General features: G+C 46.7%; 1 protein-coding gene across 5 annotated transcripts in view; it reads left to right on the top strand.

The window, feature by feature from the left end:
- The window catches only part of CCDC9B (coiled-coil domain containing 9B), a 53,753-nt gene that overhangs the window by 26,090 nt on the left and 6,298 nt on the right, over nt 1-21,365 (top strand). For 3 of the 5 annotated variants that reach the window (XR_011328257.1, XM_069804364.1, XM_069804366.1), the window contains 7 exons: nt 2,382-2,456; nt 5,163-5,347; nt 6,720-6,781; nt 7,295-7,348; nt 7,804-7,909; nt 14,858-14,915; nt 15,272-16,089. Coding sequence is in view for 4 of the 5 variants with exons in the window: in XM_069804364.1 (XP_069660465.1) it covers nt 2,382-2,456; nt 5,163-5,347; nt 6,720-6,781; nt 7,295-7,348; nt 7,804-7,909; nt 14,858-14,915; nt 15,272-16,057 (1,326 nt within the window). In the remaining variant the exon portion in view is untranslated. The remainder of the gene's footprint in view (nt 1-2,381; nt 2,457-5,162; nt 5,348-6,719; nt 6,782-7,294; nt 7,349-7,803; nt 7,910-14,857; nt 14,916-15,271; nt 16,090-21,365) is intronic. The other 2 variants (XM_069804365.1, XM_069804367.1) reach the window with 2 other exon arrangements.

Below are 21,365 nucleotides of genomic sequence, written 5' to 3'. Positions count from 1 at the left end.
ATGCTGGCTCAGTGCTCCGGCTGTGCGGATGCTCTGGCTTTCTGGTTCCCGTCTTCAGGGACACAATTAGGCATTGTAAAGGGTCCAAACTGAATCAATCTTTGAATGAGCTTGCATGAGAAATATGCAGACTCAGATGAAAAAATAAGCACACCCATGCAGCTCCCTGCCTCAGTTTCCCCATCAATTATGAGCTCTTTGACATTTCTGAGGTATCAGTGCTCCTTCTCTCCTGCCTCTCCTCCCACACAAGGTTTCCCCCAGGGATGGAGGGGCTCTAGCTCTTCTGCAGCAGCCAGCTCCTTTGTATTCTTTCTAAAATGGTGAGAGTTTTTTACAGCTGCTTTAAATGCTAAACATCCATCTGCACCCTGCTCCCCAGCCAGCCTCCCCAAATAAGCAAAGTTTCCAGGTTTCTGCCGTTCTAATCTCTCTGTAAATGCAAGGTCTCAGTTTGGGGATGCAGGGACTCGTTAGATTCTTCGCTACTAGGTTCTTCAAATGGGGCTGCACAAGCAGTTGACTTTGAGCCTGGTGAGAGCATTTTTGGTTATGTAAGTTTTTGCAGCAACCTTTTGAAATAAATACCCAGTATCATCTTTCACCATATCCTGGCCTGTTTTGTAGCAGGCCAGGATATGGTGAGGGGTGGCTTCTCTGAGCACAGACCCCTCTGCATTTTTTCCCAAATCTTTGCTGAGAAGTCCTAGGACAATATAGCTAATATCTTCCTCATTATTTCTAAGGATCTGTTTACACAAGCTTCCACCTGTACTGGAGCTACCCCAGCTTCATACCAGTCAGACCAGTGAAGCTGTCGTGCACTAAGTGCAATGTCCATGAGCACTGGCTATATGGTCCCACGTCCCACCTGCCTCAGATTTAGCACATACAGACAATCCCCAAAAAGACTGCCCCCAGCTCGCTCCATGCACAGTCCCACTGGGTGCACGGGAACAGGCTGCAGCGGGGATGAGTTGCCTTAGGAGGCTGGGCAGAGCCGGCAGGTATTGAAACTGGTATCCCAAGTTTCCAGTATGCAGTCCCATAATGCTGGGCTAAACCTGGGGCTGGCAAATGACTGGAATAAAAGTCCTGTTTCCAGCCTGGGTTGGACCTCACTGCACTGACACTTTCTCGAACGGCTGACCTGGCAGTTTGTGCTGCGACTTTGTGTTTCAGTTTTGCTTGCCAGTGCAAAATGGCAGGATGATAATCTCAGCCCCACACACTCCCCGGCCCTGTAGCAGTTCAGCAGGGAGGGGAATTTGGGGATGCCCCAGCTCCACTGGGTACAAGGGAACCCTCTGGGCTGTAGCATGTCGCGGCCTCTCTGCTCCTGGCAGCATTTGTGTGAGGCAGCCCCAGGGCTGCCGTGTACAGTAACAAAACAGGGGGAGGCAGCTGTGATAAATGCTGTACCACATGGCAGCCGCTGTGCTGCGAATCGTGCTGTGGCAGCGTCCGGGTGGGAGTGGGAGCCGCTCGCCGAGGCGTGTGGCCACCCCAGGGCAGAGCCCTGAGCAAGCACCAGCCCCCTGCCCTGAGGGGCTCAGCAGTGTGGGGGGGCAAGCTGGTACCCTGCCCTCAGCTGCCCGGCACATGCAACAGCGAGCAGCCCTCCCAGTGGCACCCTAACAATACTAATCTAAGCAGAAAGCCTTTCTTGAAAGATACTTATGCTCTGCAGATTATTTTGCTAAGACTGTGATCCCACCTTGGCTTCTGACATAGCTGTGTCTGTATTATCAGTCCCACATAGGGGCAGAGAACTGCCTGGCCCATAGCATGCCTCATGTTTAGTGTCTGTAGTTCATTAAGCCGGAGGGGCTAATTTTCACCTCCTGCCAGGCAGGGGGATATCAACACTAGAGCAGAGCTTGCCAATCTGGTAGCACTATGGCTAAAGCCAGTGGAAGCAGGGATGGACCCTGGTAGAAGGGCACCGTGTTTGACACGGACAAAAATCACTCCCAACTTTACCATGCTGGCTTTTAGCTTCATCTTAGATGAGCTCCCAGCTCTCATACAGTTGAATCATAAGCTGAGTCTTTGGCCCAAATCTGAAAAGGTACCTGAAATTTGCTCTGCCTTGGAAAGAAATGGGACCATGCAGGACACCTCTCTGCCTCTAGCTTGGGAGGAGAAGGGACCTGTGGGAATGCATGCCTTTTTCTTGCTTTTCTCATACAACCCTTACTTTCTGACTTCTTTTTTTCCACATCAGTTTGATTCAGGGCCCCAGAAACCAATCTTCTCATTTGCTGACCTTTTCTAGGCAGTTCTTACATGTTCTGATGGGCACAGGGTCAGGCACTGACTCCCCTGCCAGGAGTCCTTGCTTAATCCTTGAAGTAATTCTTGTGTCTGTGCTCTTGCAGGCAGAAGAGAGGAGAACAGCAGAGAAGAGGAGATCAGACAGTGACAGAGGCCCAGAAAGTGAGCACAGCAGGAAGGTGAGTGGGACCCTGTGTCCCTCTGGGGGGACCCTTGTCTTGGAAGAGAAAACCAGTAGGATGTGCCTCTCCACCAGTAAGAGTTGCCTCAGTCCTGAGGGAAGCAGCAATGTGCTCTGATGTGGTCCCCACTGTTCATCCCTCGTCATCCAAAACTTTGCTGAGCAGTTAATACACCTGAAGCAAAGCAGTGCTGTAAAGAGGTGACAGGGGACATGCCCTTCACACCTTGTCATGGCTGCTTAAGGCCCTAGCACAGCAGCAGGGATGTTACAAAGGGTAACATGTGCTCACCCATGTGGCAGCACAGCCCTAGCTGGTTTCTGTGCCAAAACCGTTTGCTTGTGGGTTGAAAGGCTCAGGCCGTATTAGCTACAGCTCCTCACTTCAGCAGAAGCTGAGTGGGATGGAGGTAAATTAAAACACAGGCCTTCCCACTGACTGTTTAATACAAACCCTGGAGGACATGCTGGCTCCCCCGAGCCTGCAGATGCTCTTAATTAATGGAGCACAAATTGAAAAGCCCCACCTCAATGTGATTCATTAGGAGGACACAAATGAGCTCTCAAACATTAATTCCAGCTGACACCCCCCCTTACCCCCCCCCAAGCAGAAAAGGGGAGCACGATACCCTCGTGGTCTAGCTAACCACAGCTATGCTGCAACTGAGGTGAGCCCCTGGTCAGGGATTACCCCCCCCCCCCCCCCCCCAGCTCTGCAGGCCCCACAGCCATCTCTGCATCTACCCATGAGAGAGCATGGGCACCAGTCTCAGTCTTTCCCTCACTTTTGGCTTCCCCTTTACTAACAGTCAAGGTAAGGTGCAGGGCACTTCCCTTATCCTCCAGCTCTGGAGGTTGAGCCCAGCTCTCACAGGCTGTGTGCTGCTCAGCTCTTGCATGCTTCTCCTCTGTGGGCACATCAGGATCCATCACGGCAGGACCCTCTGTGCCTTACTGTGCCGTGGAGCTGGAAGCTGTAGGGAGCATCTCCAGGCCTGTGCCCCAACCCAGGGAGCACTGCTTGCCCTTGCTTTGCCCTGGTGTGCCTTGCCTTTCTGTGGGCCTCATCTCTTCCTTCTTGGGGATGCAGTCTCAGGTCCCCCAGGTCCTGCTAGCTAATGAATGAAGAAGGAGCAATTACTGCCACCCCATCTCCAGCCCACACAGGTGGGTCTCCTTGGTAACAGGGCTTTCAGTCACTCCTTCCCTGCTGCTCTGCTTTTATCAGCAGTGCAACACTGAGGATTTAATTCCTGTTTGGGAAAAGGGTGAGGGTGGCTGGTGTGGAAGGGCACGTGTATAAAGTGATGAATTATCCACTGGTAATTAGCACCCCAGGACTCAGCTCTGCACTAAGCTATTCGCTACGCAGTGTTGCTTGACAACACACCATAGCCAGTTGGCTCCTGTTTCCACCACATCCATTAACCTGACAGCTGGATTATACCTACCCCCCTTCATGTGCTCCATCAGCTCTGAACTATCTTTTCATGAAGCTTTGAATTTTTGAACGGTGGCAGCCCTTAACTAGTCTATCATGAGGAGGAGTGATAAACCAAGAGACTGAAAGCAATGAAGGTGAAGAGCCCCTTTGCTCTGAGAATGCTGCTCTTGGCACTTGTAGTACTGCATGCCCTGGGCACAGGGTTGTCCCCAGCCCTGTGACTGTGGGCTCCTGTGGATGTCTGGTGGTCACAGAAGGCTGTCTTCCTCCTCGACCCTGTCAGTGTGAAGGATTTCATAGGCATAACTTTGATTTAAATGTCTCAGAGTCTTCAGGTGGGGGGATTCATCAGCCTGGTGCATCTTCTATGAGAGTTCAACCTCTCAAACTCAGTTGGGAGACATGGTGAGCACTCCAGGAACTAACTATATGCCATAAGTAAACCTTAGCAAAGTGCCTCTTCCAGGAAAAACTGAGGAGGTTTTGTTCTAAAACCTTCAGGTGAGTAGGAACACAGCAGGTGAAATCCACTGTCTAATTTATGCCTGCAGTTAAAGTGACTGCAAGTACAAGTAGGGTGAATCAATCCTGTGACCATTTGCACACAGAATTACGGTGGCATGCTTTAAAAGTTTGTAATCAGGTATTGAAGAACTAGAATGAAAAACTACATCTTATGGCAGCTGCTTCATGGATCAGGAGGTTAGATATCGCTACAAGAGCCAGAGGAACATTGTGATTCAGGTTAGGGAAATGGCGGTGAAGCCCCATCTCATTAAGCAACAGGATGGCAAAATCCAGGGGTTTAGGTGGAAGCGATTTTAATCCTTCAAAACGTAACACTATTTGTGTAGTCTGGATGAAGTGGAACAACTTTTCAGAAATACGTTGCCACAAATTATCATTATCGTTGTTGAATATCCCTGAGAGGGAATGGTTGCTTTTTCTGATTTGGCTATGGATTTACAATGTGACTCCAAGCAAGCCATGTAACTTCTTCCTGCCTCAGTTTTCCTCTCTGTAAAGTCAACTAGCCCTGGGACCAGTATATTTAGGCTAAATATAAAAATGCATAAATATAAATATATTTAGGTAAAGCAGAGCCCTTCTGTGTGCACATCACTTTAGAGAGAGAAGCTGACCTTGCTCCAAGTTGTTTTCAAATATTACTGAGCATTTCTGGTGGTGACAGTACAAAGTACACTGAATGAAGCTGTTTCAGACATTTTTGTTAACAAGAAGCTCTTTTGCCTCCTCTAGGACAGTGGAAAGTCAGTCCAGAAGAGCCCTGGAGACGTGAGTTTCCCCATGACTGGACGGGAACGTTCGGAGTACATACGCTGGAAGAAGGAGCGAGATCAGATTGACCTGGAGCGACTGGCACGTCACAAGAACGCGAAGGGCGAGTGGCGACGGGCTTGGGATGTGGAGAAGTCAGAGCACATGTAGGTCCTCCACTGTCCTGGGGTGATTTGTCTGCAGCAGGCCATCTAAAGCCAGTGATGAGATCTTGTGCAGATATTTATTGCTGATCTAATCCCATGCTGTCATGTGCCTCTCCCTGACCAAATTCACATTGCTGTCTCTTTCTCCTCCTGACCATGAATATCAGTGGGACCAGATATCAGAGTGATTCTCATATTTTCTTTCTGACATGAGGTCTCCTACCCTGATAGGAGATACTGTGTGCTGACAAAGATTGCCTGCTTTGGTCCCACCAGGACCTGGGACTATGGGAGGGAGGGGAGCATGAATCAACACTCAGTCTACATCTGGAGGATCCTCTCCATCTCCGCATGGACAAATCCAATGGCAGGAGGGTGCAGGCCCTCTTGTAGAAACAGGGATGGACAAACTGGCATTGCTAGTCCACAGGTTTTCTTACTGCCTGGCTTGTTTTTCCTTTTCAGTCACAGGACAGGCCAACATGCCTAAATCCTCCACACCTCATACACTGAGCCCATTCAGGCACTGTGGTGCAAGGGGATCACTTCAAAAGGCTGCCTATATGATATGGAAGAAATGCTGGGGACAGCAGTATGGCAGAGCTCTTAATAGGGTCTGACACTTCCCTGCTTTAAGCACTTTCCCTCTAACTGTGCTTGTTCAACTAGGTCACACCAGCTAGAAAGCTTTGGAGGATGACTTGGCACCTGCAGTAGGATAAGGTTTTGACAGGGTGTGGAGTTAGGGAATGTTACATAGGTTTGCTGATAGATTGTACAGGGCAGATAGGTGGGACAATCTTTTGGCTGAGGGATGGGACCAAATACATAGATTTTCAGTCACTGAGACCCAAATAATTAGAGGTGAATTGACTTAAGTGGGTGCTGAGTGTTGCTGGCAAGACAGGTCTGAGCCCTACCGTTCTCCTGTGTATCAATTTTTAAGAGAAAAGCCATAAAACAAAACAAGCAGGATTAGAAACCAACCAAACAAGTCTGATCTCAGATGACAAGTCCTGAAGCTACTTCAGATTGCGTTTGGAAGCTTGGGAAGCTGCATTTGAGTGTGGTACAGCTACACTACAGGCATCTATAGGCTTCGTGGATGTTCATAGAATTAAATATATATATATGGGTACTGATGTAAAGGTTTTAGAGGTTCTCCTTTGGGGTAGAATTGCCTCACAGCCTCATTTCTCCTGATTAGTGCATGCAGTTTCAGCTCCTCCCGATAAACCTGCACATATTTGCCAGTGGGCAGGTGCAGAAGGGCCGAAGGCTGGAGCCTGCATCGTCTTGAGGTCTCCTGCCCACGCTTTTGCACACTGGAGGAGAACGGTCAGGTCTGACAATGCCTGTTTTTAACCTGCAGGTTTGAAGAGGACTTTGTTAAGGATGGGGAGCCAGCCTTGGATAATCCCAGCAATAAGAAAGGTTGGCAAGGGACACCTAGACTCTGTCCTGACGCTAGTGAATGCTGATCGTGTGAATCCCAGTGCCACAGCAGCTGTCGTGGCTGTCAGTTGTGAAACTCTGCTTTCCTGGGCAAATGCCTCTGAGCGCAGTGTTGGGGTCTCAGCCCTCTCTGCTTTGCAGAGTGCTCAGGGGATGGGATTTGAGCATCTGGGTGCTAGTGCTTTTTACCTTCCCAGGGAGAGCAGTGGCTTCTGTAACCTTGTACGACACAATACGGAGGTTCAGCGCTGCCTCCTTTCCCAAACACTGGTTTGAGAGGCAATCCTATTCCAGAGCACATCATCTCTGATCCCTGTGGCACATGCTGGCTTCTTTACTAGCATAAGTCCATCATGACTCCTGTTTCTCAGGAGATGGACTGGCAGAACAAAGCTTTCCCTTGTGACACCCTATTTGAACGTCAGGCTTTCTGCTGCATGTCCATTACAGAACCTCACTGACTTTCATGCATGCTTTGCTTTGTCCTTTCAGGGGGAAGAAACGCAAGGAAATTCCAGCACAGGTCCTTTCCTCCCAATGGGAGAGGTGAGTAAACCACACAACTTGGTTGCATCACCCCACTAAATGTCAGCACTTCTCATATGCCCTCATGGAGACAGTTCTTTCCAGGCACTCTAGCAGATTTGGAGTGCCTTTTGGGAACATACCACGTGGCTGCTCTCATAGCTGTGTGGTATGGTCTGTGCTGTGTGGCAAGGGAGAACGAGAACAAGTCTTCCAAGAACAGCACAAGGAAGATTGTATCCAAGGAATAAGATTTAAAGTTATAATTGGAATTTGGAATAAAAAATGGAGCAGAAACACTCCTAAATTCTTAATTTGTATTTATCACTTTAGAAAATATATGTATAGTATGCATACAGCTTCAGAGGCTTCCCCCTCCAGAGGTACTTTCCAGTGATACCAGGATGTTGGCCCTTTCAGTGCTCCATCCACTGGTTCTGCCTGCTCTTGCATGGCATTTCCAACCTGTCTTCTAGGTGGAGGACAGCATGGAGTGAATGTGAGCGATCCTGGTCCGAAAGCAGTACCTGCTGTGAGCAGCCGAGCCAAAGGAAAGGACAGACTGACGGGCAGAGCCAGAAGGTAAGGAGGCTGGCAGCAGTGCTGTGAACTATTGGTTGTGATATGCATGTCCAGGTCTCATTCCTTGCCTAATTGTGAAGAGGGACAGACCAAAAAAAATATATTGTTCCACAATGGCAGCTGTTCAGATGAGTTCAGGTTGGCTGGGACCATGTCCGGCAGGATTTCACTTTGTGGGGTTTGTGGGTGTACTTGTGGGGTGCATCATCACTATACTGACCCACTGCATCGACTCTCTGCAGAACAGCCCAGGGGGGTCAAGGTTACTCTGTGACCAGATTTGGGTAGCACTGGCACATGCGCCGGCAAGCTTTTGAACACATCTTATCTGACTTCCAGGTGCTGCTGATACAAAGGAGCAGCCTCCAAAGATAGTTCCCAACTGAACCAATAGTAATTAGGACTGATACTGTAGTACAGATGTCTTGTCTTCTTAAACAACTCTTCTTAAAGATCCCTGACCTGGTGAGGAGGGAAGTGGCCTGCTCCTGCCAGCTGTGGGCAGCACACACCAATATAGTAATTTGCACAGAAGTAATTTCAGAATATCAGCAAAACTAAGTGCATTTTACAGGTTTGCCCACATCCTCCCAGGGGCCCCCCCTCCCCTCCTGCTCTCTGTAATTAAATTTCAGTGCAGTCTCCAGTTTCCTGGAGCCACACTGATGGTTTAATAACAGTGATCATCTTCGCAGCACTGCCATGCCCTTTAGCAGGTAACGAAAGGATGAAGAGTTGATTACCTACCCCAAGCCTCTTCATTTATCCAGATACAAAACCATTCCGGCAGCATTTAATATTAGCGTTCTTCAACCATCGAGGTCAGTTATGACCATGCAGTTAAACAGATAAGTGCTTCATAGGGTTACTCGGCATTTCCCAGAAGAAATTAGTTAGTTGGAGGTCATCTGCTGCTTGCTGTTACTTGTCTGAAATGAATAGTGTTTGGCAGGGTCTATGTGTGCAGGATTCTGCTGTGTCAGGACAGTAGTAGGCCTAATATGCAGAGCCTGGCACTGTATTAAGCCTGAAGATCTTATAATGTTGCTTTCATTTTCAGCTGCTCTGCTTTGAGGAAATGCACTTGAGCAGCCATAACTCTCAGCTAGTTATGCTGTGGACTGGGAATCTACTTAGAGCATAAAGATGGGTTATCTTCTGTCTTCCTAAGCCCTGTTAGTTAATCATACTTTATCAGAATTAAATTTAATTCTGATAAATTAATGAAGAATAGGATCAACAGCATGCAAATAATCAAGTTAGCTTTGTTTGTAAGCTACATTCCCCCCCTTTCCATTCTTCAGCTCCATCCTAATAAAATGTACTTGGGAAAGAAAAGCTGATGAGCTGTGCTTATGCTCCCTCTCCCCTAGCCGCTGACTGCAGCATCAGGGAATTACAGCAGTTCCCAGAGGATGTGCAGGATGGGCATGCGAATAGTTTTGCTTTATGTTGTTACTTTATGTAAATACCTTAGAAGGCTTCGGACTGCAGGCTGAATGTTGCTGTTCAAAAACTATGCAGTGATTACACGCAGTTCTGCCCCGCCTGAAGATGCCAACCCATCAGGGCCAAACTCCCAGACCTCAACAACTACCCTCAGGAGTAAGCATGGTTCTGCTTCTGAGGTTTGCCACTGAAATTGGTTATTTGTGGTAATAAAAAGAAGGACAGGGAGCTGGACAGAGGGAGAGGCAGAAATAGAATTTAAAAAGTGATGGGCTACAGGGCAGGGAGGGAGGAACTAAAAAACAGGTACAGGGAGCTGGACAGAGGGAGATAAGAATAAAATTTAAAAAGGGACAGGCTACAAGGCAGTGAGGGAAGAACTAAAAACTGGGGACAGGAAGATGGACAGAGAGAGACATAGAAAGAAAATTTATGCACAAGAATTACTTCAACAGCTGCACTGGAGGAGACAAACAGAAAGGAAAAATATATCCACCTGATACTGTATATAGGAAGTTAAAGCACAGGTAGCTGTTGGGCAGACACTGCTACCCCCACACTGGTTATAAGATTTTAAACAGCCACAAATGACCTGACTTTAGGTCATCATCCCTTCTAAAAGATAGCACTTCTTATGGAATACAGCTTTCCTAAAAATCACACACCAGTTTTGGGCCAAACTGGATTCAGGGGGAAGTCTACTGATGCAGCATTGCTGTCTCTACTTCCCTCTGAACTTAAATGGATCATTTATTATCAGTTGTCTAAGTCTCCTCCAAGCTAATTGGAGAATACTGTTTCCTGAGACACCTTTCCTTTGGACTTTGATCCATCTGTTCCCTTAAAATACACATCTAGTGCCATCTCCTCTGCTTTGAGAAGGGTTCATGGGACACCTTATTGCTGCAGAGCAGATTGTGTCTCATTGCGGGAGAGATGTTCAGTGCTCCCAAGGGCTGGAAGAAATTGCACAGAACAAGCAACTTGTGGTTTACGTTAGCGTTTGCTGGGAATGTGAGTTATACCCACTACAAAGATCATTGTCTTCCTTTCTCTCTTCTTCCTACTGGACTCTTTTGTTTTCCTGCACTTCAGGACCTAGGGAGGTGGGAAGGCACAGAGGAGGTTTCCGTGGCTGGTTTATTCTGGTCACGTCTTCAGCTGTTGGCCATGCCCACCTTGTCTCACTATGAGAGCTGGGATGTGTCTTGGGACCCTTCAGGGAGAATCAGGTGTATAAGGCATGGGATCAGCGAGTTAGCTCATCCAGATGTCGCCCACCCCTGTCCTTCTTCCCCAGCAGCAAGATATAAGGAAAGTCTTCAGAAAATAACGACGATGTTAGATACCTAGATGTTAGATGATCAACCTCATGCTTTCCAGTGTTTAATCTTAAAGTTTAATCTTAATGCAGTCATTCTTTTCTGCTCTGTGGACATTTTAGCTGTACAACTTAGATGCATATGGCTGGTTAAATATGTGCTGTGAGTAGACTGTAACCGAAAGAGCAGTGTTGGCTTTGAGCAGTTTCTTGGAATGGACAGAGTTTGTTGCTTCCCTTCTATAGGCAGAGCAGACGGATGGATCACACTATGATCTGATGCCTCCATGCCACGGCCCACGGGTCAAACGCCTGTGCTCAGATCCTGCCTTGGGCTCCATCTCTGCCCTGGTCAGACCCAGGGGATGGGATGAAGGCCTGCCCACTCCCCTATCTCCATCTGTCCTCCTCCTTGGCAAAGGTTGACTTATGCCCCAAAGCATGCTGACTAGTTTCCAGAAATCATAACAGGGTCTTAAGCCATTTCTTTTTCCTTCTATGCTGAGCTCTCAGCCATGCCCAGGAGGAATGCCTTGGTTAGCTGTCTTATGGCAGAAATTCAAAGAAATAATGCTGGGCTGGGATTTAATGTTTTGTACAGACTGCCTCAGCCTCTGACTGGCCAGCTTGGACTGCTGTTTGATTACATCTCATTGAGCTGCCCCTCATGAGCAGCCCTCAGAGTGTCTTCCTGCAGTGGTCTCTGCTTGCCTTTTCTGCTCCAGAGCTTGGATAGGTCACTGAAGGCAGCCTCCTCTCTGCCAGTGGCTGGGACATCTGGCATCATTTCAAACTGAGTAGGCCTATACCTGGGTATCAGCACTTCTACCTGCTGTAGTAATATAGTATTATTCCCTTGCTTTTCTCACCACCACCCCCTTTAGCAGGAGATTTATGCAGTGGGTCCAGCAGACTTAAGATCCCTTGTGCCTCAGACATGCCTGCTTGAAGCACATCAGGGTCAAAGTTTACCAGCAATGTCAACCAGTTCAAAGTGACAATTGTTTCTGGGATGTGTTCATTATCTGGGGAGAGGGGAAGGTCAGCTAGCCAGATTACACAGCGAGGTTTAGCACCTTCTGTTGGGGGGCCCAGAGGATGTGTTGCAGAGAGGATGCCTGGCTTGTCCTGGGCTTTCACAGCCTGTTTCTTTTCTCACAACAAACTGAGAAGGTATGTTTTCCAGTACGTGTTTGTGCCTCCAGTGCAGAATCTTGGAGGCTTTTTCATGCATCTAACTTCTCTAGGGCTGCTATCAGGTTCATATTCATATCCGTTTAAAGGCTTTAAGGCCCCAAAATGGCTGGTGCTAGAATCCTGTTTAGATGCCTAAATTCTCTTGCTGATTAAATTATAAAATATTATATACTATTTTCTCCACGGAGACATTCTTTATTCTTGTTCTTTTTATTTTTTCTCTTTTTATGTCACAGTGAAACAATACATTGTACTCCTCCCTGAACATCCTCTATTAGAAATGGGGCTAGAAGGTGTCTCGGGTTTTTTTGTTGTTTTGGGGGGTTTTTTTCATTCTTGTTTGCTGTACTTCATATTTATCAGCTACTAGGATGGAAAATCATGGTTTAAAACTACAAAGAAGTATCTTAAACAGTACTCATGTGAGTAGCTGGAACATGGAATCATGCCATAAAGTCCTCGCCTTTACCTGTGGACCTGGGAAAATCAGGGGAAATGAAGAAGCCAAACATTTTTCTGCTGCAGCACAGACACCTCCCTCAGCACCATCCAACTGCTCCATTCTGCCAGAATCACTTTAGAATAGCTTGCCTTCTGCCCATCCATCTCACTTCATGGACTTTTGTTTTTCTTATCTCCTCTTCACTGCATCTTCTGCATCCTCTGTTGATCTAGAAGGGATCCTGTGACTCTCTGGTCATGTAATCTTGTCTCTGAAGCTGGAAGAGCATCCTTTGCTCCACTGCTTCTCTTTGGGAAGAGCCATTCCTGAAGCTTTTCCGCTCATTTCAAACCTCAGCTCGGGGAGCCTTTGGAGTGCTGAATATTATTTACCTTCACTCATATCTGCCCTTTATCACTTAGAGACTCCTCTCTCATTTAAGTCCAAGCAACACAAGGGCAGTGGTAAGACCCATTTGGAGCATCTGGTCATGACTTCCAGCAGCACCTTACCCCATAAAGAATTTGGAGCCAAGTTCCCAAATAAGCATCTATCATGGATAGCACTAGCCATGCTAGGGAACGCGCTGAGTATTGTCATTGCATGTTAGTGATTAATAACACACACTGGTGTGTTAGCAGTAATGATGGGGAGGAAGAACATGTCAGGTGGAGATGCTGAATATTTCAAAATTTCTGTCTAGCTAGTTTGGGCTATCTTTAGACCTGTGGGGGTGGTCTGTTCTGGGCTGGGTCTGCAGGAGCAATGCAGTGGTAGAGTAGACGGAGCAGGGAGAGGCAGAAACCTGCAGTCAGCAAGTCATTCCTCTGTTTAGGTATCTGTCTGGGGAAAGCAGTCATCGGTCCCACCAGCATCAATGCTGAGTGCAGAGGGGAATTGATCATGAGGGCAGCCCATGCTGAAATTCAACATGGTTGACTGTGTTTGATGAGCTCTACCCATACAGCCTGACTTTCAGAGCTTTTGCAGGGCACCGCTGAAAATACGACCCCAGTGGTGGGGGCTACTTCCAAGAAAAGGGGCCTTTTTGTGGTTTGAGCTGGCACAGCCAGTGGTGGGGACCTACCTTGTGTTCAGGACAAGACCTCACTGGCTGCGGTTTGGGTGCTGGGTCTGTCTCTAAGCCCTGTAGGACTGCTCCAAGCTGCTTCGCCCTCTGGCTTATTAAGGACACCATACCCAGCTCTACACTCTGAGAGAGCCTTGAGGTGTTTGCAAATGCAATTCACTTCTGCCCTAAGGACTTTGCTAGATAAAAAGGCAGTGTGAAGCAGCTTAGTGTGATTGTATGGTGGAGCCTGTGATGATAATTCCCACACAATTTTCACAAGGGCACATGGGGTCACTGTAACACATTTGCCTCTGGAAATGCCTAGCTCTGCAGTCACCTCAATGTGCATTTTCATTTTTTGTATCTTGGCCCAAATTTTCCAAATGAAGAGGCCAGTAAGCCCAGCAAGAGTCTGTCTAGAAAAGAATTAAATCTCACTCACCTTTGCACATGTGTTTTAAGAGTATGGGGCAGGGAGAAATATATGTATATTTTATATATGTGTGTGTGTGTGTGTATATATAAAATGTGTGTGTGTGCGTGATATAACTCACCAGGCACACATATAAGAAGGTAAGGGTTACTAAGACCCCTCCCGGCCCAGTAGCACTGCATGGGCAAATGCAGATTTATATTCACCCTAGCAAATTCAAACAAGCAAAAGAAAGCAGTTTGTCATGCAGCCTTTAACTAAGCTGTGGCCCTCTTTGGCACAGGATGTTGTATCTGCTGCAAATTTATTACAGGGTCAAAACACACTTAAACAAATCCTTGGAAGAGATGTCTGCTAAGCATGACTCAACACAAAGATACCATCTTAGGCTCAGGAAATCCCAGAGCTGCACTTTCTGGAAGCTGGGTAGGGTACTGGGGAGGTGTTAAACACATTTGCCCTCTTTCCAGACTCTACCCTAAGCATCTGCTAGTGATGCTGAGAGGGGAAGAGAGCCTGGGCTAGCTGGACCTTCAGTCTGATCCTTATGGCCATTCTCCCAGTCAGCTTGCACATATACACGTCTCCAATCTCCCAAGCTACTTCAAAGCAATTTTCTCCTTTGCTGTCTGACTCTGCCATTGTGGAGATCTGGGACACTTGGGCACTGTCAGGGAAGCAGGACAAGACTGTGGCAGGCATCAGCATAAGTAAACTGTATTTAGTCTAACAACGGCTGTCTGTTCTGGCAATTGGATTTTATGTTTTCATTAACAGTTAGAATTATAACAACCAGTTCATTAAGATTTAGTGGTCTCACATGAGTGTCTCTAGATGGGCTGAGTGCTTTGCAGGTGCCAAAAGGAACTGGACCTGTTATGTCTGTCACCTTTATCTCTTGTTGCCTGGTCAAGGGGCTCAGACAAGGAATGCATGGCCCTTGTAGAAATTCCTACCCAGGTGTCAGGCAGGGAGAGTGGCTTTGCTATGTGAGAACGTGAAGGCCTAAATTCTGATTATTTTTTTCTTGACAGATGGGATGCAAAAGAAGGCGAGGACATGTCTTTTCTGAAGGATGACCTTGATGGCCAGGTGAGTTCATGAGTTCAAGGCTGGCTGCTAAGTTTTCTCAAAACATGTACTATCAGGAAAGTTGGAGGCTCTCAGCCAGTGCAGAGCTGGGAGACCTCTATGTTGGGGCAAATGTAGCCCTCATTAGCACTCTCCAGATGGCATGATGTGAGACCAACTTCACTTCTTGCACTGACCCTCTGTCAGCACAACCACCCCACTTATTCTGGTCCCTGAACACTTCTCCAGCTACATCCTTTTACATCTTTTAATGGCCTCTGACAATTTTTCCTCAAGTTTCGAGAACCATCATAGACAAGGAATACCAAATACTGGTATTTTAATACGCTGAACTAAATATCTCCTCCTTTTCTCAGAGGAGCCTTGGTATGGACAAGCGGAAGAGCAGAGGTGAGGAGGGGATGGAAGAGAACTGCACAGCTGAGCTGGAGGAGAAGGTGAAACAGCCAAGCCTCCAAGATCACGGGGCCTCCTCATCACAAAGGCTACGAAGTGGAAAGGTCCAGTCTGCCCACAATGGCCAGAAGGAGGAGCGGAGAGGAGTGAAGGGCTTCAGCATGGAGGTGTCTGTGGCCAGCACAGGTGACTTAGAGCCAGGGCCCAAGCCAAGTAAGGAAGGCGTTGGGGAAGATGGCAATGGGAAGCCTGGCACTGCTGACATCTCCCAGGAGAAGGAGAGCATTAACAGCACTGCTTCCCAGAGCAGCCATCCAAGCATTGTGCAAGCCGTCAGGCATGGCAGTGAGAAGACATTGTCATTGCCTGTGGGAGCGAATTTAGATGGAGCTGGCTTAGAGAAAAACACAGCTTCAGAACAAGAGTCCACTGAGGACTCTTCAAACAGCCACGGAGGAAAGCTGGACACAGCAGCAGGAGACAGACTGGATGCAGGTCAAGGACAGCTGGTGAGAAAAAGAGGGGAGGAAGTGACCCAAAACACTGCCCTTCAGGGGCAGACACTTGCACTGAAAGGAGCTGAAGATGCTGAAGGCACTGAACACAGAGGAGAGCCTTTGCCCCCAAGGAAAGCCAACTCTGACAAGACTGTTGTGTCTGAGCAGGACACAGCAAAATCACAGTCCAGGGAAGGGGACCAGCCTGAGGATTGCAAGGACAAGGACAGTGGGGACACTCTCAACTAGCAAAGATTGCACCGGCTTGCCTGAGACAGAAGGTGAGTTCCTGACCCCACACCCCGTGGTGTGTTTGTTATCCCATTAATGCTCTCAGCCATAGTACAGGTCCAGAACTCCATTTTCTGTGGCCATAATGGCATCATACCAGATAACTATCCAGAAATGTTCATTAACAGTGATATGGATCCCTCAGGTAGTCTCGATCTGTGCATCACAAAGACCTGCCCTGGTGTGGATGAGGAAACAATGGAAAGTGAGACAGGAAAATTTGGACAGAAAACTTGCCTGCTGAGTCTGGTTGATGACATGCATTAGTTAGGGCACAAACTGAAACTGTTCCTGGGAAGGGACAACCTCAGAAAGGATAGCAGGATGAATTTATTTCTGTCTCTGGGGTGATCACAACTAGAATAACTTGAGGTCAGCATGGTCGCTTTCCCAAATCACTTGCAAAGCTATAAAAGCCCACCCCGTGGACAGTAGTTTGAAGAAGGTCGACTGCACGTGCGATTCTCTTCCTGGTACAAAATCTGTGAATGCTACACTTTGAATTATACATGTGGTAACACTAATGTGCAAGGCAGTGTATACAAAGGGTGAGATGGTTCCTGTTGAAAAGGCCTAGGAACCAAAGAGAAAGGAGAAAACCCAGATCTGCTTACATAGCAATGCTCCAGGTTTTACTCCAGCAAAGCAGTTGCTTCCAGAAAGGCAAATGCAGAAGAAAAGCCAGGAGAAAGAACGAAGTATGACAGGCAGAAAAGTAAGGTAGAAATTAGGAGGAAGGAGCAAGGAGACAGTGTAGGGACTCTTTGGCAGTTACCTTTGCAAGACATGCTTTTTCCAGGCAATGTCACACACAGATCAGGATATCATACCCACAGGTGCTAGATCAGACCAGTAAGTCAGGATGTGATTCTACCACCAGGTTAGGCAGTAAGGTTGCAATTCACTCTGCCTAACTCAGGCTGAGCACAGAGGCACCTAACTTAAGATCTGGGCTTTGTTTCTCTTCAAAGGAGAGACATGAGCACTTCCAGAATGCAATCCAACTTGCCTAACACCTGAATTGCTCTCAGGATACTCCTGGCTCTATCCTTTAAGTAGAGAGGCGGCAGCTATATTCCGTTAAGTGGACACTTCAGGCAATTAGCTGCTCAAAGCTAGGCAGGCAGATCGCCCCCACCAAGTGCCTTTCCCTGATTCCAGCAGGCTTTTCTTCAGACCCCAACCCAGCAGCTTGTCACTGGGTATTGCTTAGTATTCATCCCAGAGGTATAAATGAGCTTAGGGATGAAGTGGTTAAGCTGCTAACAAAAAGACTTTCACTATAATCCAATACTATACAAAAGGCATGGAGAAGCACAAGCATTACAGCTATTTAAAAAAGACAAAACACCAGGAACTAGCAGGAGCTGGTTCTGTGCTTGAACTAAAATTCCTTCAAGTAAGGGAAATTAATTCCAACAGCATTTAGGAAAATGTTAAGAGACACCTGGATGCACATAGTGGGAGTTTACTGTCCAGGCCATGCCTCTCCAATCTACCAAAAATCCCCCCAAAGTAGAGGATGAAGGAATTAATGACTACTTTTCTCACTTGGGATAACTTTAATTACACACCAACTAAGAGTAAACAATAAATTACAGTAGTCCATTTTCATCTCAGCAATGGAAATTCCTATGGTTTGGTAATAGGGCCCTGTGTCCGCTTCAGTATGGCTCCCCACTCCTTGCTGAATTCATTATGGCATGCTTAATTATAAACATAGCCTTATGTCTTGGAGAAGACAAGACAATTTAACCTGGTGTTTGCACTTAAGCACTCATGTATCTGCTTGGCTAAGCTGGAACTTGGGACCGGTATTGCTGTCTGAAAACATTTATTGCTTGGGAAACATCAAGTGTAGTGATGCCAGGGGAAAATGAGGAGTTAACTGGCCTTCCAGTCACCCTCTACCATTTCATCCTGCCTGCCTTTCCATCTATCTCCTTTCTAGCTGCAGTGTTCATTTTCCCTTGCCTGACTATGCCCCCACAAGACAGCATGTTCCTGCCTCACTTTCCTCTTTCCCAAACAGTTTGAGTTTCCAGGTGTGCCTAAACTATGCACGCAGCATAAAATACCGCCTTTTGATGCAGACAAATTAAAGCAGGATACTTTCCTTTTTTGATATTTCTTGTAACTTAGGAGATGCTTCAGATTTCAGGGGAGCCCGGTGCTGGATTTGGATGGCAGGTCACTTGGGGAGAGTCAGCCTTTAACCAAAAGAGGCAGTGCTGACCTGTGTTAGGATCAAAGGAATAGCCACAGCTATATCAAATCTTACACCGAGACAATGCATTTTCATTCTTCTTAGTCCTTAAAGCGATCACGAATCACTAATTCACAGCAAAGACATAATGACTTATCCTCTCTGAGCACACTGGTCTGTGACTGTTTCATCTGAAGGTTTCTTGCACTTTCCTCTTGAAGCCTCTGACTTTCTCGCAGGCAGGGCACCCATGGAGGTGCCAGGGTGAGCCAGTGCAGCAGTTTCTGTGTCCCCCATCTCAGCAGTGGGTTTCTCCTGGTTGTTGGTTTTGGGTTTTTTGGTTTGTTTTTTTTTTCACTTCATCAACTGCAAGAGCATTTAGAGAATGAGTGCATGAGTGCTGCTTGGCTGTTAGTCTTCAGTGATGTTCTAGGGCATCATTGTCACCTCCTATCTGCTGAAGTCACCACAAAGCAATTTGACCTCTCCCTTTGCACCAGTGACAGGCCACTATCAGGCTTGGCTTTCCCAAACAAGATGATTTGCAGACAGAGTGAATTCTGCCATGATTTATTTGTAGTAGGGTGAAGAGCCAAGAGGAAGACAGAGGGACCTGTCTTTAACTGTCTGCTCCCTGTGTCCAATTTGTCAGGAACATCCCTTGGCAGACAAAAAAACGCAAGACCTGGATTTCTCTAGCACTAGCTCAGCACAACCAGAACAGTTCATCTCTGTCACTTGACAGCAGGGCTCCTAGGAGCAACAAAATAGCAACGAAGACAACAACAACCAAAAAAGCAATAGCTTATTTGGCTCAAGTTGGTTAAGTTGTCAGTGTGTTTGGAGCGAAAAGGTCTTGCGTCTATTCCTGCTGTTGCTTTGAAGTTCCCAAATCAACATGACAGGCTGCATAATGACACAGATGGCAGTCATAAATAACCACCGGCTGGTAACAGTCACTTCCCTTCTCCCTTGGCTTCTGTTTCCTAGTGCTCTACAGACAGATTAGTTTTAGACGGTATGCATAAAAAGCTGCAAAGCTCTACTTTATTTTCATGTAATTCTCCCTAAAGTGTTATTTCACAGCAATTCTTTGGAACCAGATCCCACAGGATTGCCCCCATTTGAGGTGCATTTGAATCCTTGGCAGGGTTTTCCTCTTTTGTTTTTTTGGCTTATTGAGCCTGATGCCTGGAGCTGACTCCAGATGATGCTTTAGGGCAAGGATTGCCCAAAGTGCAACCCATAGGAAACCTGCGTTCAGCAAAGCCATTGCATGTGGCCCACAAAGGGATTTAATAGGTGTGGCCATTCTAGAGGGAAACATCACTAGATCTGCTGGAGTCCCTTCATGAATGTAACCACATGTGGCAGGCTAATGATTCTGCCTTTTTCAGCCTATCTAATCAAAAGTGCAGCATCATTGGGCAGAGCTAGGTTTAGCAAGAACCAGGAAAAGAGCATTGTTCAGGAAGCTGAAAAAGAAGTAAGATCAAGCATTAAACAAAGCTGCACTTTTTTGTTGGAATGCAAAATTAAAAGTTTATTTATTCCTTTTATGCCTAGTACCATGAATTCAGGTGCCTAAACCACCTTAATTATTTGCTTCCTCGCACCACTCGGGTATAATCTTTAAGGAACAGGTAGTCCTGAGTGAATGGCCCATAATCCAGTTAAGAGGCTGTGGGCTGGTACCTCACATGTAGTTTTTAACAGTTATGCTTACACTGAATTGCAGACATCCGTGCCTAACTATTGATCTGACGTCAGGCCAACACAATTACAAGATTATCCCATTGCAGCAGGGGAAGGAGGGGGTGTTTTTCACCCTGTGGTATGTGAACAATGGTAACACAAGTTCTCTGTAGATGAAGGACTTCATGTGGCAAGGTAAATGGGTTGTTGTTATGCAAGCCTCCAGGAGGTACTGAGCAGCTCTGTCTTGGTAAATCCAGGTCAGCTGGAAACCTTTACTATGTTCTGTGTCCATGTACCCAGTGGACATTATACCAGGGAATGCCCTGAAGTGCCTGGTAGAAAACATGAGCAAAGTCTGTGCCAAGAATCCAAATTATACAGAGTCTGAATGACTACTATCTGGGAGGACAGAGAGTTTGTAGCAAAAAAGGAAGGTGATTAATGTAAGCGGGACCCACATGAGATATGACCAGCCTTAAGGAGAAGCATCTGAAGGGATGCACCATCATGGGTTATGAAGACTGGTTAATAATTTCCTGCCAGGAGGTAGCACGTAACTTCCCAGTGAGATTTTTTTTTTTCTCTGTGAAAAATACAGATTTGACAAATGCCATGCATGTACCAGAAATGTGTCTGCTTCAACATTTCGTATTTCATAAAACCCAAACTGGAGCCCTCGTTAAACCTTTTCAGAACAGAAAATTTTAATGTTATGTTTTTAAATACTAGTGATTTAGTTTTGATACGATGCAATTTTTGGAAAATCAGCATTGAAACAGATGGTATGATTTTGCAAAATAGAACCTATCAACCCTGAAAGGAATGTAAAAATATCATACCATTAAAAAGTTTATATTGTGGAATTTCCATCCAGTAGAAAATCCTGTAGCAGGTCATTTCACCTGATGCCAGGGACATGCCCTCTGTTCATGAATCTTACACGTCCCAAAGCATGGCAGATACCTGTAGTGGCAGTAAACATCAGTAATCAGTGAGAACAGTATGCTCTTCACCTGTCCTGCTCCTGGGCGTTGTGGGGCCTATATCCCACACACATTAATGTGTAGATTTCACCCCCTCACCCATTTCTGCAGAACTGCAGCTCCTTGCAGCAAGCAGCCACCATGTGAGTTTCACAGCTTCCACTGCTAATGTCTATTTATGGCACTAAAAATCTCCAGCACCTTCAAACCAGTTGGAGATGCTGTGCAGAGAGTGTGGTGGGGCTTTCATCCTTTGCTTCAAATAACAAGGAATAAATATTTACCCGCAGTGCAGGACTGGAATCCCTGGAGAATGTCCAACAAGTCCCAGAGAAGTAAACGATACACAAAAACCACAGAAGCTTTTCCCTGAATTCTC

Source organism: Haliaeetus albicilla, chromosome 16 (assembly GCF_947461875.1).
Source record: "Haliaeetus albicilla chromosome 16, bHalAlb1.1, whole genome shotgun sequence".
Lineage (NCBI taxonomy): Eukaryota > Metazoa > Chordata > Aves > Accipitriformes > Accipitridae > Haliaeetus > Haliaeetus albicilla.
Note: the sequence above shows the minus strand (reverse complement) of the source record. Positions and strands in the feature narration are given on the sequence as shown.